This window comes from Rhinolophus hipposideros (assembly GCF_964194185.1).
Source record: "Rhinolophus hipposideros genome assembly, chromosome: 19".
Classification (NCBI taxonomy): Eukaryota; Metazoa; Chordata; class Mammalia; order Chiroptera; family Rhinolophidae; genus Rhinolophus; species Rhinolophus hipposideros.
The window spans coordinates 31,093,033-31,110,276 of record NC_138065.1 but is presented as its reverse complement, the minus strand read 5'-3'; the positions used below and the strand labels follow the sequence as shown (position 1 = coordinate 31,110,276).

The window sequence follows — 17,244 nt, the reverse complement described above, 5'->3', positions numbered from 1 at the left end:
TATGTTATATTGTACAGTGTACTTTTAAATAATAGTCTTATTTATAACTTTAATATTATCTAATAACTGTAAAGTAAATATCTCCATTTTATGAGGGAGAAGCTGAGGCTCAGAAGGGTTAAATATCTTGCTCAAGGTCATATATTCATATGCAGATTTCTCAGCCCAGTGCATTCACATTATGCCTGAAGCCAGATGAAACAGCTGGCCAAGGTGCTCCGGTGTATAGAGAACGCAAAAACATTCCTGAAATTATCACAAATATGGTGCCTGTTATCTCAGTTTTGCTCATGAGACATCTTCCATTAGCGCAAAATAACTGTCTACTGAAGTACGCAGCATCTTCCAGGGGACACTCAGAAACATGGCTCCCAGGTGCCAGCCCATCTCTGATGATCCTTTTGCAACGTAACTACAGGCAACACCACCAACCCTGAAGTCAGCCAGCATACAGTCTCCTCAAGTTTGCTGTCTCCTTCAGCTGAAATTTAGAAAGTGAATAAAGCACAGTACAGTGCTGTTTACTGCACTATATTGTATTATAGTAACTAAATATAAGATCTTTTATTATGGCTCCCAAGAAAATGTCTGGCTTGGAAATTTTTTTAAATTTTTTTAAAAACTAGAAACGGGGGGCCAGCCCAGTGGCTCAGGCGATTGGAGCTCCGTGCTTCTAACTCCGAAGGCTGCCGGTTCGATTCCCACATGGGCCAGTGGGCTCTCAACCACAAGGTTGAATTCCTCGAGTCCTGCAAGGGATGGTGGGCTCCGCCCCCTGCAACTAAGATTGAACACCGCACCTTGAGCTGAGCTGCCTCCCGGATGGCTCAGTTGGTTGGAGCACGTCCTCTCAACCACAAGGTTGCCGGTTCAACTACCTCAAGGGATGATGGTCTGTGCCCCCTGCAACTAGCAACAGCAACTGGACATGGAGCTGAGCTGCCCCCTCCACAACAAAGACTGAAAGGACAACAACTTGACTTGGAAAAAAGTCCTGGAAGTACACACTGTTCCCCAATAAAGTCCTGTTCCCCTTCCCCAATAAAATCTTTAAAAAAAAAAAACTAGAAAGAAAACACAAATTGCAGAAAAATGAGGAAAGTTGGTCGTCCATAAAAGGATTTTTAAACAAAATTTGGCAGACTTTATGGCTATATTCATGTTTAGTTCAATGTGGATAACTAATAGTATCTAGATATTGGTGATTTTTAAAAAAAGTTAAAAATCTAGATAAATGTAAATGTTATATCGTATTAAATATATGGCATAAATCTCCTATTTTGAACATATTAGAACAAATTCCTTATTTAGAACATTATAGAAATTATTTTCTCTTAGCTCCCATCAAAGAAATGTTGAACACATAGATAGAGAACGTTGCTTTATGGGAGCTCCAGATTGTGGCCTGCCAGGGATACATCTGTCCTTGATTGCCACAGACTGTCACGTGTGTGACTTTCAAGTACATTACCTAACTTGTTGAGTACCTCACAAATTATTCAGAAATGAAATATTTGATATTTAGGAGTTAGAAATTAATGGAAAGAAACTAAATCTTCCAGAGAATGACTGGCCTTAGGTGTCAAATATGGAATATTAGGTAAGATTTCTTAATTGCCAGTCCAAAAACCAAACCACCCATATAGGTCCATATAGGTTCAGGAAGTGGGGACAGGGGTTGGGAGGGAGATGTCACCACTGCCTGAGGTACTTGGAACCACTGCCAAGCCAAGAGCACAGACACTGATTCCTGTCCCACATAACTGCCATGCTATGCAGGACAAACCATGTATCGTGCCTACCACACTTCTACGTTCTCTCTCTCTTGCTTTGCTTAGCATCTAGGTTCTCTTTTTCCTGTATCAGGGTCAAAGCTGGAAGCCAGAATTCTCTGGGACACCCCAGGGCCTTGCTAGAATTCCCCTCCAACCAGGCATGACTGCCAGGCTGCCTTCTCCAATCAAAGTAGATTCTTATTCTTGACCTCAATAAATAAGAATCCTGATGTCCACTTTTGGAATGACGAAACTCGTAGAAAATGCACTAAGGTTGCTGTACTCTTGTTCTGGGAAGTCTCCCTAGTCTCATGCAGCTTAATTTTTAAAATAATAACAATTAGGCACAAACTTTAGAGGTAGACAGATGGATTTGAATCCCAGTTCTCTCAGCTGGTGGCCATAATTAGCCTCTTCTGATCCCCAGTTGTCCCTTCTGTAGAATGGGACAATAATGCATTCTCAGTGGGGCTGTTGGGCATGCAGAAGATTCAATAAATAGAAGCTTTTATTACTACTATATAATGTTGATTGAATTAGTGGTGATAGCAAAATGAGAAGAAAAATACTCAGCATATACAGTTTGGGATGATATATAGAACTAGTGAATGAAGTAAGTAGACCCACCCTACCTTGGAATTTACTTCTCAGCGACTTCGATGCAGCTGAAGTTGGACAAAGCTGTGCAGTGAGGAGGACCAACCAGCTTCACAGATAGGTCTTCTTTGGGGGAATGCACTATGACCCTGAGGCTGGTCTCATCCTGAGAGGCTCAGAAACTCAATCCCACCCAGAAATCCTTTCTGGGAGGCTGATTTGGACCCACAAACTCACAGAGGCCTGTGCATGAGACCAGATGGTGACTGGGCCCAACATACATGTCAGCCTAACCAGCACTCCTTGTAAGCAAGGTACCTGGAAGGTAGGTGATCAGAAGGTACCTGGAGAGTTTGGAATCCAGAGAAGTTAGTTTTATAACTTGAAAATAGAATGGCATCAGGCCTTGTTAGTCGGCTGCATCAGTCTCCACAATTTCCCATACGACTGGTCTGCCAGACTGTGCCCAGAGGTGTGCCCAGTATTCTCTCAGCACCCCTTTCTTTGCCTCTAAGGCTGACCCTTTTTCTTCCCTTCAGGTCAAGACATTCCTACTTTAGATGTGTTTATACCTTTAGTCAATCTAGTCTCCTGCCTGGGAAGCTCTCATTACATATTGATTAGAGTTTAAGCTAGAAGGCTAGGATGACAATAGTATTTCCAGGTTCTTGGTGGAAGGGTGGGGCTTGTCGGGGTAACTAAAATGGCCTATAGATACAATAATCTCTGCCTTCCTCCCTCTCACAGAGTTAAAAAGACATGGGAAATGAGCACAGCATCATCTGTGTTGGAAGGGAACACCTTCATTCTCAGATGTGACTTTCCCAGGCCACATAGTGCGACCACGTGCTCAGTTCTTTTTTTTTTTAAACATTTTATTGGGGAACAGTGTGTACTTCCAGGACTTTTTCCAAGTCAAAGTGTTGTCCTTTCAGTCTTAGTTGTGGAGAGCGCAGCTCAGCTCCAGGTCCAGTTGCCGTTACTAGTTGCCATTACTAGTTGCCGGGGGAGCAGCCCACCATCCTTTGCGGGAGTCAAACCAGCAACTTTGTGGTTGAGAGGATGCACTCCAACCAACTGAGCCATCCGGGAGCCCAGCGGCAGCTCAGTGGCAGCTCAGCTCAAGGTGCCTTGTTCAATCTTAGTTGCAGAGGACAGAGCCCACCATCCCTTGCAAGAGTCAAGGAGTCGAACCTGCAACCTTGTGGTTGAGAGCCCACTGGCCCATGGAATCGAATCCACAGCCTTCTGCATTAGGAGCACGGAGCTCCAACCACCTAGCCACCGGGCCTGTTCTTTAAACCATGCTCAGTTCTTTAAACCAAAATTTCCTCTCTAGCTTACGCCCTTTTCCTATCTTCTTTTCCTGGTCCTTATTTAGGGTGGAAAGGACTGTAACCATAGAAGGAGGCAAATGTGGCAACAAAAGCAGTAGAAACTAGAGTTTGATGTTTTCCCTAGATACCCCCAGACTCATAGCTAACACTGATTACTGGGTACGAGCCCACGGAGGAGTGATGGGGAGTTGCTCTGTGAGCCTGCCAGCCTCCCTCTCTCTAGAGGGTTTCCTAGGGCACCTTGTTGCTGAGCCTTCTGGCTGAATGCTTAGCTGGGTCACAGGCATTTCTCCAAGCTGCTTCCTATGCCCAAAGCAATCACCAAAAAGTTGATATTATTTAAATGAGCCTGGAGCTTAGGGCTGAGAGAAAGCTGTAGCTCCCCCCACCAATGGCTTCACCCTTCTCTGGGTCCATCCTGTCCCCCACGCTGCCAGGCCACTTGCTATGTCACTTCAGTCTCCATTTCATGTTACAAAGCATTTTTCCACTCTGCTCCCAGCACAGTGGTGGAGGCTCTGGAGATGATATGAACTCTCTCTCCTCTATTTGAAGTCAAGCTCCCAAGTCCTTAGAAGATTATTGGTGCTGAGTCACTCCTTTGATAAATATTTATTGAATTCATACTGTAGGCATCAGAACAGCCACCTGAAATTAGTAATGGAATAAGATGTATACCACATCCCCTATGTAGGGCTCTTCCCAAAAACATTTTTTCCAGAATCTAATTTTGAGAAAACAATCAGATAATCCAGAATGTGGGACTTTCTTCAAGACAATAGTCTGGACTCTTTAAAAAGAAAGTCAGTGTTATGAAAAGAGAAAAAAAAAAGGCAAGGGTTTATTATAGACTGATGCTATCCAATAGAACTGTCTGTGATGATGGAAATAGCTATATCTGAGCTGTCCAATATAGTAGCCACTAGCCACATGTGGCAATTGAGCCCTTGAAATATGGCCAGTGTTACTGATGAACTATTTTTTTAAAATGTATTCAACTTTAATTAATTGAAATAACCACACATGCTGTATTAGACACAGCATACTTCTAGATTTAAAAAGACAAGAAATAAAACAACCAAATGCAATGCATGAGCTTTGTATTCTGGATGGGGATGTGAGAAAAGAATATTTTGAGGGCTGTAGATAAATGTAAATGTAAACTGTTTAGGATATTATTGAGCTAAAGTTAATTTTCTTAGGTGTGATAATGGTATTTTGGTTTTGTAGGAGAATTTCATTATTAGGAGCTGTGTACTGAAGAATTTAGGGATGAAGTGTGTGCTACTTACTTTCAAATGGTTCAACACACAAAACACACACACATATACACACACAAAGTCGACATGGCAAAATGTTAGTAATTGGAAATCCAGCTGAAGGACATACTGGTATGCATTGTACTCTTCTTTTAACTTTTCTATGGGTTTGAATTTTTTTTTCTACCACTGAAATTTTTACCAATGAAAAGTGAGAAATAAAAAGGAGAGAGGCAGACACCTATAAGTATGACAGTAACAGAGCAAGGCTGACCACTTACCTTAGCTTCCAAAAAACTGTTCCAATCATGTACATGCCAATCAGTTGTTTGGCACTCTGAGTGTGCTTTCCCTCTCTTTTATTTATAAGTGTCTCTCTGAGAAACTGCAACTTACTATGGATGAAATACACCCCCACCTTGTTGCAGGGGTGGGGGGATTCCCATTTGAGATCAGGTGAGATAAAATTGGTTAGACAGGGTGGGACCAGTGCATAGAAAGCTTTGGACACCAGCTCTGGGAGGATGTCCAGTTTGGGGACAGTTGGTAGACAATGAAGGAACAAACACTGATGTTTTAGGGAAATCATCCTGACCAGTTCTGTAGAATGAATTGAAGATAGAAGAAACTAGAATCAGGGAGACCAATAAACAGGTTATTGATGATGATCCAAGTGTGAGATAATGAAAGCCTGAATTAGCAAAGTGGCACTGGATATGAAATAGAAAGGATGGGTGCGAGAAATGTTTTTGAAGGAAGAATTAGTAAAATGTGGTGACTTTTTAAAAGGGAGGGGACTGTAAAGGCTTGTGTGTAAAAGGAAATGTTAATTCTTAAAGTCTGCAATAGCTAAAACCAAAACAAACAAAAAAAACTAGTAACACAATTAAAAAATTAGTCAAGGACTTGAATAGACATCTCTAAAGAAGATATACAAATGGCCAACAGGTATATAAAAAAATATTCAGGGGGCACCGGTTGGCTCAGTTGGTTAGAGCACAGTGCTCATAACACCCAGGTCGCTGGTCCAATTCCCACATGGGCCAATGAGCTGTGCCCTCCACAACTAGATTGAAAATGGCGACTTGATTTGGAGCTGATGGGCCCTGGAAAAACACAGTTTCCCAACATGCCCCAATAAAAATTTTTGAAAAAATTCAACATCACTAATCATCAGGGAAATACAAATCAAAACCACAATGAAATACCACTTCACATCTGTCAAGATGGCTATTATCAAAAGACAAGTGTTGGTGAGGATGTGGCGAAATTGGAACCCTTAAACACTGTTGGTGGGAATCCAAAATGGTGTCACCACTATTAAAAACAATACAGGTGTTCCTTAAAAAATTAAAAATAGGACTACCATATGACCCAGCAATCCCACTTTTAGTTATTTCTCTAAGAGAAATTGAAATCAGGATCTTGACAAGATATTGGCATCTCTGAGTTTATTGCAGCATTATTCACAATAGCCAAGGTATGTCCATTGACAGATGGATACATACAGAAAATTGGTATATGTATACAATGGAATATTATTCAGCCTTTAAAAAGAAGGAAATTCAGGGCCGGCCAGGTGGCTCAGGCGGTTGGAGCTCCGTGCTCCTAACTCCGAAGGGTGCTGGTTTGATTCCCACATGGACCAGTGGGCTCTAAACCACAAGGTTGCCAGTTCGATTCCTCGAGTCCTGCAAGGGATGGTGGGCTCCGCCTGCAACTAGCAATGGCAACTGGACCTGGAGCTGAGCTGCACCTTCCACAAACTAACACTGAAAGGACAACAACTTAACTTGGAAAAAGAAGTCCTGGAAGTACACACTGTTCCCCAATAAAGTCCTGTTCTCCATGCCCAATAAAAAAATCTTAAAAAAAAAAAGGAAATTCTGCAATAAGCAACAACATGGATGAACCTTAAGGACATTACACTAAGTGAAACAACCAAGTCACAGAAAGACAACTACTGCATGATTCCAATTAGAGGTACCTGAAATAGCCACATTTATAGAATGAAAATGGAATAGTGGATGTCAAGAACTAGGAAAGGGGGAAATGTGGAGTCACTCATCAATAGGCATAAGTTTCAGTTAAACAAGGTGAATACGTTCTAGAGATCCCTATCTTGCACTCTTTTGTATTTTTTGTATTGTATTTCACACTTTTAAGTGTGTTAAGAGCATAGATCTCATGTTAAGTGTTCCTATCGCAATAAAATAATTTCTTTTTAAACGCTTGAGGTCTGAAGGCTGAGTGGAGGGAAGAAGTAGTGAGGCCAGTGACAGAAATAGTGAAGCTAAGAAAAGGAGCTGTTAGGCCAGCCGGGTGGCTCAGGCGATTGGAGCTCTGTGCTCCTAACACCAAAGGCTATCGGTTTGATTCCCACATGGGCCAGTGCCAGATGGCTCAGTTGGTTGTAGGATGGGCTCTCAACCACAAGGTTGCCGGTTCGATTCCTCAACTCCGGCAAGGGATGGTGGGCTGAGCCCCTTGCAACTAGCAAGGGCAACTGGACCTGCAGCTGAGCTGCACCCTCCACAACTAAGATTGAAAGGACAACAACTTGACTTGGAAAAAAGTCCTGGAAGTACACACTGTTCCCCAATAAAGTCCTGTTCCCCTTCCCCAGTAAAATCTTAAAAAAAAAAAAAAAAGTTTCTTTAAAAAAAAAAAAGAAAAGAAAATAAGCTGTTTTAGGGTGATGTAGTGAGAGGGAGCTGTGGCAGGATTTCCAAGTAGAGGTGCCTGTATGACCCGTTGAACATAATTGATTGACAATAAAGATATAAATAAATCTAAGACTAAGATATTTGAGGCCAAGGGCAATTCATTAACGAGTTTAAAGAATGATCAGCTCAGGAGCCGAGAGTCAAGCCTAAGAAAATACTCAGAGGGTGATGGGATGGAATGAAATGATGGAAGAAAAAGGTGATCATCAGAGAGATAGAGAGAAAAGAAAGAACAGTGTCACAGAAGCCATATGAGACAAATTTCAAGGAATGGTCAACCATGTCAAAGGCAATGGGAATTGAGAAAAGACCACTGGAAATGGGTTTGAGATCCTGGGGGATGAGTAGCCCAGGCCCACCTCCCTAGCTGGGTTACAAACATTTTGGGCTAAACAAGTTGTGAACCATGTTCCCTTCCTCGCAGAACATATGTAAGACTTTCTATCAGGAAACCTAGGCAGGGCTCTTTTCCCATGGTCCAGCTACTTCCTCTTCTATTCCTGAGAAAAGCATGGGAAACAGAGCTCATTTTGTTTGCCATTAAGCTCAGGTCCTCTTAACTCTTACCGAAAGAACGGGCAGGTCAGAAAAGTCACAGGCTGAAAAAGTTAAAATCATTTGCAAAACTATAGTTTAATTATTATTCATGAGCAACAGCAGCAACAAATGGAGGAGTACTCTCAGGGTACTCCAATTAGCTTCCAGCTCAAGTGACATATGAGTAGTGCAGCTAGACTAGGGATTGTGGAAGTGAGAATGAGGAACTGTCTCTTGTTTTCTGTCTATCTTTACTGCTGTGGCTATTATTAGTTAGTTATTAAATGTTAATAACTAACATTTAACAGCATGGCTTTTTGTAAGGGTCAGTCTCTTGATCAAGTGTCCCTGAACTTGACTGATATTGGGGTCATGGGGGAAATATAAGAGCTGGCTTTTATCATGTTCACAAGATCCTGGGTTTGTTTACCTAACTGAAAAAATAGGAAATGGACTTCATTTGGAACATGAGGGATGATGCTTGAGCTTTCGTTAGTGGAATAATTTCTGGAATCTATGGAATAATTTTTAATCTTAGCTCCATTAAAGATAATGAGGATCAAATATATGGTGATGGAAGGAGAACTGACTCTGGGTGGTGAACACACAATGGGATTTATAGACGATGTAATACAGAATTGTACACCTGAAATCTATGTAAATTTACTAACAATTGTCACCCCAATAAATTTAATAAAAAAAAAAAAGATAATGAGGAAACTATCTGGGGACGGATTTAGGCAGATGAGATCATGGCGAACAAATCGCCTCTGAAGGATCCTTTCTATTCCAGAATTATTTTAAAATAAGATTCCGAAGGGTTGAAGGAGTTCAAAAGCTTTGAAACTTTATGTAGTTTTAAAAAAAACTGCATAAACTACATTTCCCAGGAGGCATTGCCGGCGACTCTCCGCACTTGGCTAGTTCTCTTCACAGCGAGGTAAGCTGGGAAATGTAGTGCTTCAAGCAACCCTGCACGTGACGCGTCAGAATAGGCGAGAGGGACATCATCTCCTGTGTCAAGGAGTGAAGATGTGAGCCGCTCCTTCCTCCTCCGAGTTTGGTTTGTTCAGTGAAGAAAGGGCCCTCATCTTCTGGCTTCAACCGGGAAATGAGCTGACCCGGGTTCAGTCGCTCGCTGGAGCCACTCCGGGGAAGTACCCACGGGTGAGGCACTGCGGAGCTTCATCCTGTTTCCCCACAATTGGGCCCGGCCAGGAGGGGGAGAAAGTGCGCACAGCCGGGGGCTCGGCACTCGCACCCTGAGCCCCACCCAGGTTGCGGCCGCACGGGCAGGAAGCACGTAAAGTTTAAGTGCAAAGTTTCCCTTTTTGCTTTCACGTCAGAGCAGCCCCAAAGGGCGATGGGCAAAATGCCGAACTTCAGTTTGAAGAGGATCCGGAACCAAAGGGGTTAAAACCAGCGACACCCGCATTTCCCGCCTCCCTTAAAACGTCCACCCCTCCAGCCATGAGCAGCCGGGATCACCTGTTCAAAGTGCTGGTGGTGGGGGACGCCGCAGTGGGCAAGACGTCCCTGGTGCAAAGATATTCCCAGGACAGCTTCAGCAAACACTACAAATCCACTGTGGGAGGTAAGATGTCGCGGCGAAACCGGGTGGACAAGAGGCCCGGACCACAGACTTGAGCTGTGGACTCCAGTGGGGTGGGGGATTCGGCATCTTTGGGTCCTTCCTCGGGTCAGGAAGTAGGTGTCTGGGATCCTGGAGGGAATGATTGTTAGGTGTTTGATTTGCATGCCTCTCTTAGGTTTCCCCAGATAGGTCTATCAAGCCTGAGCTGACTGCCTGGAAAGAGATAGGGCGAGGGTGTGAAGATGAGACACGGGGAAGGGACGGGGAGAAAAGAAGCAATTGCTGCGTTTAGCCGGGGAAACACTGAATTCGGGGGAACTCTGAACTCCTGCAGCCCTCCAAGAGGCCACGGACCCGCTGAGACCCTGTGGAGGGCCTGGTGAGGCGCCGACGGGGGCGGGGTGGGGTGTGCTGCCCTGCCTCTCGCGGGAGTTCCAGGCAGCTGTTGAAGGAGTAGAAAATTGTTTAATCTGGCCCAGCTTGTTTTGGGGATGCCTCCGTGGGAGAGCCCCCGGGCCACACAAGCAGATGCTTATCAGGGCTGATGAGCTGTATGGTTTTTGTCCATTGATTGCCTAAATAGAGGCAACCTAGGAATTCTTTACAGAATGTGAAATACCAGTCTTTGACCTAACTCCCCACCCCTTTTTCTCCAACTGGGGAAGGGAGAAAGGAAGGGAACACCAAGAGTTAATTCATTTCTTTCCAGGTGCGGTCTTTGCACTGTTTTTTCAGAAGTAGAAATGGTTTTTTGTTAATTAGAAGGTACTTAGCTGGGCAGAGTTGGTGAAGGGAGAGAGTAACAAACATGTATTTATCTCCGTTAAAAGAACTGTCACGCAGGGGACCCTGCTCACTGCGCCATTTGTCATGCGGGGCGTCCGGCGGGGTCTCAGCTCCCGCTCCCCACAAAAGAACGCAGGACATGGTGGGGCCAAAAAGGAACACCACGGAGCCATAGATAGGGGAGTCAAACCAATATATTCTCACTGGCGGCTGGGCTGGAGGAACAGGAAGCGGGAGCCACACTGTTCGCAACCTGCTGTCTACTTCTCTGCAATCTGCAACCCGCACTCCTCCGTGCTAACTGCAATCCGTGCTTGCCAGCCCAGCCACCATCTTCTTGCTAGCCCCCATCTTTTGCTAGCTTAGCCACGGCAGTTATATTAGTGGCCAATGGCTTACGGGTTACAGCTGACGGTTACAGCTGACGGCCAACTACCCACAGCTGATGGCCATCTGATCATAGTTGATGGCCATTTACTACCCGAGCCAGCACCTTTCTATGTGAGGCCGAGAGCCTGGAAACTGCTTTTTGGGGCTTTGTCCCCACATAACTTTTTGTAAAAATAAAAAGCTTGGGCTCGGCCCGTGGCTCAAGCGGTTGGAGCTCCATGCTCCTAACTCTGAAGGCTGCCAGTTGATTCCCACATGGGCCAGTGGGCTCTCAACCACAAGGTTGCCGGTTCAACTCCTCGAGTACCAAGGGATGGTGTGCTGCGCCCCCTGCAACTAAGACAGAAAGGACAACTTGAAGCTGAACAGCACCCTCCACAACTAACATTGAAAGGACAACTTGACTTGGAAAAAAGTCCTGGAAGTACACACTGTTCCCAATAAAGTCCTGTTCCCCTTCCCCAATAAAAATCTTAAAAAAAAAAAACAAAACAGAATACTTAAATATTGTATGGGACATGTTTAAAAAACATAAAACAATTATTAAGAAAAAACTTGCACCAGTGTAACTTTTGAAAATGTGTGCTGGTGTTCATTATGGAATTCTAAAACGTTATCAAGCATTCACATTACAATTAAAACATCCTCCTTAAGAACATCCAGCAAAATTAAGAATTTAAAGTTTCAAAGACTGTTTCTTGACCACTTTACCCCTCACTCCTAAACAATATGAGGGTCTCTATTGCATGGAATTGGCTTAAAAGTGTCCCACTAAATGTTTAGCAATTTCTGTAGTTTTCCTTTAGTAAAGAACATAATTAACTCTTGCTAATTTCTTTTCAATGTTTATTCTGAATTTCCCCAAATTTTCACTTCTGTCACAGCTGTGGAAAAACATATTTCCAAAACTCAAAAATTATCCTATTTGTCTCCTTACCAGAAAGTTCTTCCCCTGGCATACTCATTGAGCAGAAACGCATGGGGTCTCAGCATCTGCATATGTGGCGGTGGGTTCCAGCACAGCTCTTAAGCATCAGCCATGCTGTGTCTTCTTCCTGGCAGTCCTCTGGGACCTTCCCACTTTATCCCATTCCTGCCCAAGATAATTCCCAAAGTCTTGTGGAGGATGTTGAATTCCCCCAAGGGTGTGTTTTTATCATAATGCAGTTGGGTTAGAAACCAAGAATGAAATTGAATGTATAAGAGGCAAAAGCCACCACGTTTACCTCATTTCCCCCTTCTACCTCATCATCCCTTCCCTGAGAAAAGCCCCTAAATCTCCCAGGAGCTGTTTAACCTGAGGTTAGGAGTTGTTTTCATAATTACCCCCACCCTCCTATCCCCAGCCTTGGAGACAAGTAGTATCCAATAAATTGGTTTGACATGAGAGTAAAAGCTGAAGATCCCCTTTGGAGGGTGAGTATGAATGATCTGTCGCATACTTAATACATGAGAGTGGGCTCATCTCAGCTTATTAAGTACTTAAAAATTAAATGAATGAATGAATAGGAGTTGTGTGTCCCTAGTGTTGTGACTGCATATTTGATCTGAAATTTTCTGTGGATTGTTTAAAGGTAAGTTTTATTCAACTATATTATGCATATATTTTCAGTGGATTTTGCTCTGAAGGTTCTCCAGTGGTCTGATTCAGAGATGGTACGGCTCCAGCTGTGGGATATTGCAGGTAGGCCAGGAGGACTCAATAGGAACATGGGGAAACATTTGGTTTACCAGCAAGCTCCCAGAGAAAAAGTGGGGCAGCAAAACCAGAAATTTTTTTCTAAAGCTGGAATGATTGAAGTGCTCTGAGAATGCATGAGCTGAATAGACCTAGAGCTTTTGTAGATGTTTTCTGCAGATGTTTTGCCTTGAATAAATGTAGTCTCTATATGGGTGGAGCTAGCAAGGCGGTGGGTTGTCCAGACGATAGGTGGATGCTCCCACAGCAGGGGAGGGTGGTTTTTCCAGGTTTTCAGCTGACCTTGGTGAGAAATAAGATCCCCAGAAAATAGAAACAATAATCATAATCATAGCTAACCCTTATTATGTGCCAAGCACTTTTTCTAAGCCTTAGATTCACTGACTCATTAATGCTCAACCATGTGATAAAGCTACTGCTTTTATGCCCACTTTACAGATGGGAAATACGAGGCATTTGAAAGCTTGCCTTGTCCAAAGTCACATAGATAGTAAATGTACTTGGGGAATATGGGTGCAGAATCTGGACTCAACCACTATGCATACTGACCTCTCTCTGACAATGAAGGTAGAAAGAACAGGGTGTCAGAGGGGCTTCTAGAACTGGGTCTCAGGATCACCTTCTAAAGAACTCTCCTGTCTTCCCAGGGCAGGAGCGCTTCACATCTATGACACGACTGTACTATCGGGATGCCTCTGCCTGTGTTATTATGTTTGATGTTACCAACGCCACTACCTTCAGCAACAGCCAAAGATGGAAACAGGACCTAGACAGCAAGCTCACACTGCCCAATGGAGAGCCCGTGCCCTGCCTGCTCTTGGCCAACAAGGTATGTGGTCAGTCTGAGAAAATGACCCCTGGCCTCAATCTGTGTTCAGAGAGTCAGTGTATCTAAAATACACTTTGATTCTGGACATCCACTTTCCCTTCTCAAGTTGGCAAAATCATCCCTATATCCTTTCAAGGGATGCTCAGTCCTCTTATGGGAAGAATATTGACTGTAGATTTTAGATGCTACTGTTCATAGCCATTGACAGAAAGGTTTTAAATCCACAGGTATCTGAGCAGTGTTCCTATTCCCGGGATATTTATGATATTGCCTTCTATTTCCTCTTTTTGCCAGTGTGATCTGTCCCCTTGGGCAGTGAGCCGAGACCAGGTTGACCGGTTCAGTAAAGAGAACGGTTTCACAGGTTGGACAGAAACATCAGTCAAGGAGAACAAAAATGTTAATGAGGCCATGAGGTAAGTACCTCATGCTGTTCTGGGAGTGGGCACACAGCGGTACTCATCTTCCACTGCGGCCCCTTGGACCTTCTTTTCTTGTTTCTGAGCAAACAAGAACAGACTGAGCCACTGGAATGCCAGCTTCTGAAGGTCAGGGATGCTGTCTTCTCTCTTGAGAGAACTGGGGGAAAAGGGGCATTTAAACCTTGTGGTTTTACTGAATGCCATCTGGTGATAAGACAGACAATGTTTGCTGTTTCTCCCTTTCCTCCATCCAGCTACTCAGCCTTTTTTTTTTTAATTTGTTTTTTAGGGTCCTCATTGAAAAGATGATGAGCAATTCCAGAGAAGATATGTCTTTGTCCCAAGGGGACTACATCAACCTACAAACCAAGCCCTCCTCCAGCTGGGCCTGCTGCTAATAGTGTTTCTCTTGTTTTTCCTCCCCGTTCTAAGAGGTCTTTCCATCTCTTCCCTTTGGTTGCCCACCCAGCAATTTTATTAAGTACATTTGAACTGTCTCCTGCCGACTATACAGTAAGGACGGCCATCATCACTCAGAAAAGACACCTGGGACCCATGTACATTTCTGAATCTCCTGCAATTTGGTTCTCACTTGCTGCTGGCTCAAGTGACCCAGTTAATGCCTTCTGTTAAGAAAAATCATCTCATCTCTCTATTTGTGATCTGGGATTTTGTGGGAAGGACTAGAAATCAGTATCTGTGTTTTAAGGATCATAATTCTCACCTGCTTTTGAGCTTATTTTTTCATCTGATATAGGTTGATATCTCAATCTGATTATGACCACAGTAGAGAGGCAAATAAGAACAAAGGTCATTTCCCAAATTCCTTGGTGGTCATGGCTTTCAGATTCTTTCTGTGTTGGGCTTTGAATTTAAACATCTGATTTTGAGATACAGAAGGAGTGGGGTTGGATGTCTTTGGGTTTGGGGGTTCTGGAGGTGACCCAGAAGTCACTGTATTTTTGAAGCTTCTAAAGTCATAATTAGCTTTCTTTTGTCTTGGCTTCAAGAATAGTCAAGCTTTTAAAATGTCTTGTGTGGTGAGACGATTTCTTTTCCCAAAGAAATTAATTCTCATATTAGGGTTTTCTAAGTGTCTCCCTACCAGTGGGGTAGGGGTGGAGTTTGCAGGTTTCTGGATTGATGCCTTGATGCGTAATGCTGCAGGTAACATCAGTTGGCTGTGGTGCCCAGTTGTGTGTTCCTCTGAGCCCTGGGAATCTGAATGGAAGAAGAAGGAGAGGTTAATAAAATGAAAACCCGTGGGTCAACTTCCTTACGAGCAATTTGGGTGGGTAGCACTTAACAGCCATCGCAAAGAAACATTATGTCAGACATTTGCCTGGGGGTAGGAGTGGATAAACAGAAAATCACAAGGTGATATAAGTGCTAAATCCGGTATGGTTCTTAGGATAACATCACTTCTAGACAGTTTAATTTGTTATATTCTCACAGGATGGTGATGTATAACTGACTCAAAGTTATGAATATTCTTAGTGAACTCAGATGTCTGGAGTTCTTTGAGAGACATTTATCTAAATAAGTGTCCTAAGCAGTGGTTCCCAAGTCTGACTGGTCAGAACCACCTGGGAAGTTTGTTAAAAAATTTTTAAATGTTTTAAGATTTCTATGTCCCAACCTCAAACCTATTGAATCAAAATTTCCAGGGGGGAAGCCTGGGTCTTTGTTGTTGTTCTTCAAAGCTTCCCAGATGATTCTGATAAGCCTGGTTTGGAAACCATTGCTGGCAAACTTGATAAAGAGGCAGAAACCCTGGCTTAGGATGCTGTTGGGTCTCTTAATTCTCCAGCTGATTCTGGTATACACCCAATTTTGAAAATTATTGTCCTAAGAGAGAGATTAGAGGCCAAATATTAGAAAGAGAATGGGAGCCAAGCATTCAGTGATTGGTTGGTTGGTTGGTTGATTTGTTTGTTTGTTTGTTTGTTTTTAATGCCAGTTATTATAACTTTTGCACAGCCTTTTGAGACCTTGAAGTTCTCTTTTGTATTACCCTTTTCAGGTAGTGTTTTTCTTACAGTGATTCTGAAGATAATAGTGGAATAACAAATTCCTTTTATGTAAGAAGAAAATTGATTTTTATTCACTGGTCTGAACCCCTGCAAAATCACAAATAAATGGGAAATAAGTCTTGTATTCATAGTAGTTATTGGCCTTTAATGTGAATTTGTTAAAGTGTTATTTTATGCTGATTGTTCAAGAGTATTATGGAAGTGGAGACTTTATTTTTTAAATACCTTCTTTAAAAATGAAGGTAATGGCTGGCTGGATAACTCAGTTGGTTAGAGCGTGAGCTCTGAGCAACAGGGTTGCCGGTTCGATTCCCATATGGGCCTGTGAGCTGTACCCTAAGCAACCAGAGTGAATACGAGCTGCTGCTGAGCTGCTGGAGGGGTGGCCAGATGGCTCAGGCGGGTAGAGCGTGTGCTCTCAACAACAAGGTTGCTGGGTTCGACTCCCGCATGAGATGGTGGGCTGTGCCACCCGCAACTAGATTGAAAACGGCAAATGGACTTGGAGCTGAGCTGAGCCCTCCGCAACTAAGATTGAAAGGACAACAATTTGACTTGGAGCTGATGGGGCCTGGGAAAAAACACACTGTTCCCCAATAAAGTCCTGGAAATACACACTGTTCCCCAATTAAAAAAAAAAAGAAGGTAAATGTTATTCTGTTTATTTATTAATTTACTAGTACCAGTTGCCTAGTACCAATTCAGTACTTGATGTAACATCCCAAATACTGTTCAGAAATGTGACCATTTTAAAAAATTGAATTTGCTGACTTAGGATAAAACTGCCTTTTCAAGCATTGCTAGAGGCGATTGCTAGGGCCTGCCAGCCCTTCTGGATTTTCTCTCCCAGTTGGTGAAATTACAGGCCTAAAACTAACTAAAGAAGAAATTGAACTATAACTAATTGCTCTCTGTGTCCCTATTCATAAAGAAAAGGGAAAACAAAGAGGTAAATATTTACATGAATCAAAATGTGATTATACTAAAAACAATCAGATCCTATCATTTGGAAGCCACCTCTTGGATAAAATTGTTTGGAACATGGATATTGTTGAAGCCCTTTCCTAGAGAAGTTTCCATGTTTAAGACAAGATGCCCCTCCAACAACTCAGCTGGTCTATGGCCCAAAAGAAAACATAAGCATTACCTATAGAGTGCTCTAAGAGACCCAAGGAAGGGCTGAGAATAGAGCTGTGGGATTGTGACTGCCCTGGTTTTCTAGTCTAGACAGAATAGCTAAGTGACCAAACAAGCAAAGAA

At 43.1% G+C, this 17,244-nt stretch overlaps 1 protein-coding gene across 6 annotated transcripts; it reads left to right on the top strand.

Annotated features, from left to right (window-relative positions):
* Nucleotides 1-9,178: 9,178 nt before the first annotated feature.
* Nucleotides 9,179-16,108, top strand: RAB29 (RAB29, member RAS oncogene family). 6 transcript variants are annotated; one of them, XM_081025069.1, is made up of 6 exons: nucleotides 9,206-9,398; nucleotides 9,578-9,825; nucleotides 12,614-12,685; nucleotides 13,348-13,529; nucleotides 13,824-13,945; nucleotides 14,241-16,108. In XM_081025069.1, the coding sequence occupies exons 2-6, from the start codon at nucleotides 9,702-9,704 to the stop codon at nucleotides 14,347-14,349; spliced, it is 609 nt and encodes a 202-aa protein (XP_080881195.1). In that variant the 5' UTR covers nucleotides 9,206-9,398; nucleotides 9,578-9,701; the 3' UTR covers nucleotides 14,350-16,108. The 6 variants fall into 6 exon arrangements, with proteins under 6 accessions (XP_080881194.1, XP_080881195.1, XP_080881197.1 ...); XM_081025070.1 differs by having other exon boundaries at nucleotides 9,233-9,398; nucleotides 9,583-9,825; XM_081025068.1 differs by having other exon boundaries at nucleotides 9,179-9,825.
* The last annotated feature ends 1,136 nt before the right edge of the window (nucleotides 16,109-17,244 follow it).

What these genes read in the sequence shown, in the direction of transcription:
- RAB29 (XM_081025068.1), top strand. Translation starts at nt 9,702, where the DNA reads ATGAGCAGCCGGGATCACCTGTTCAAAGTGCTGGTGGTGGGGGACGCC. An exon ending in CCAGCTGTGGGATATTGCAG is followed by an intron (nt 12,686 to 13,347) that starts GTAGGCCAGGAG and finishes CTGTCTTCCCAG; the next exon opens with GGCAGGAGCGCTTCACATCT. An exon ending in GCCTGCTCTTGGCCAACAAG is followed by an intron (nt 13,530 to 13,823) that starts GTATGTGGTCAG and finishes TCTTTTTGCCAG; the next exon opens with TGTGATCTGTCCCCTTGGGC.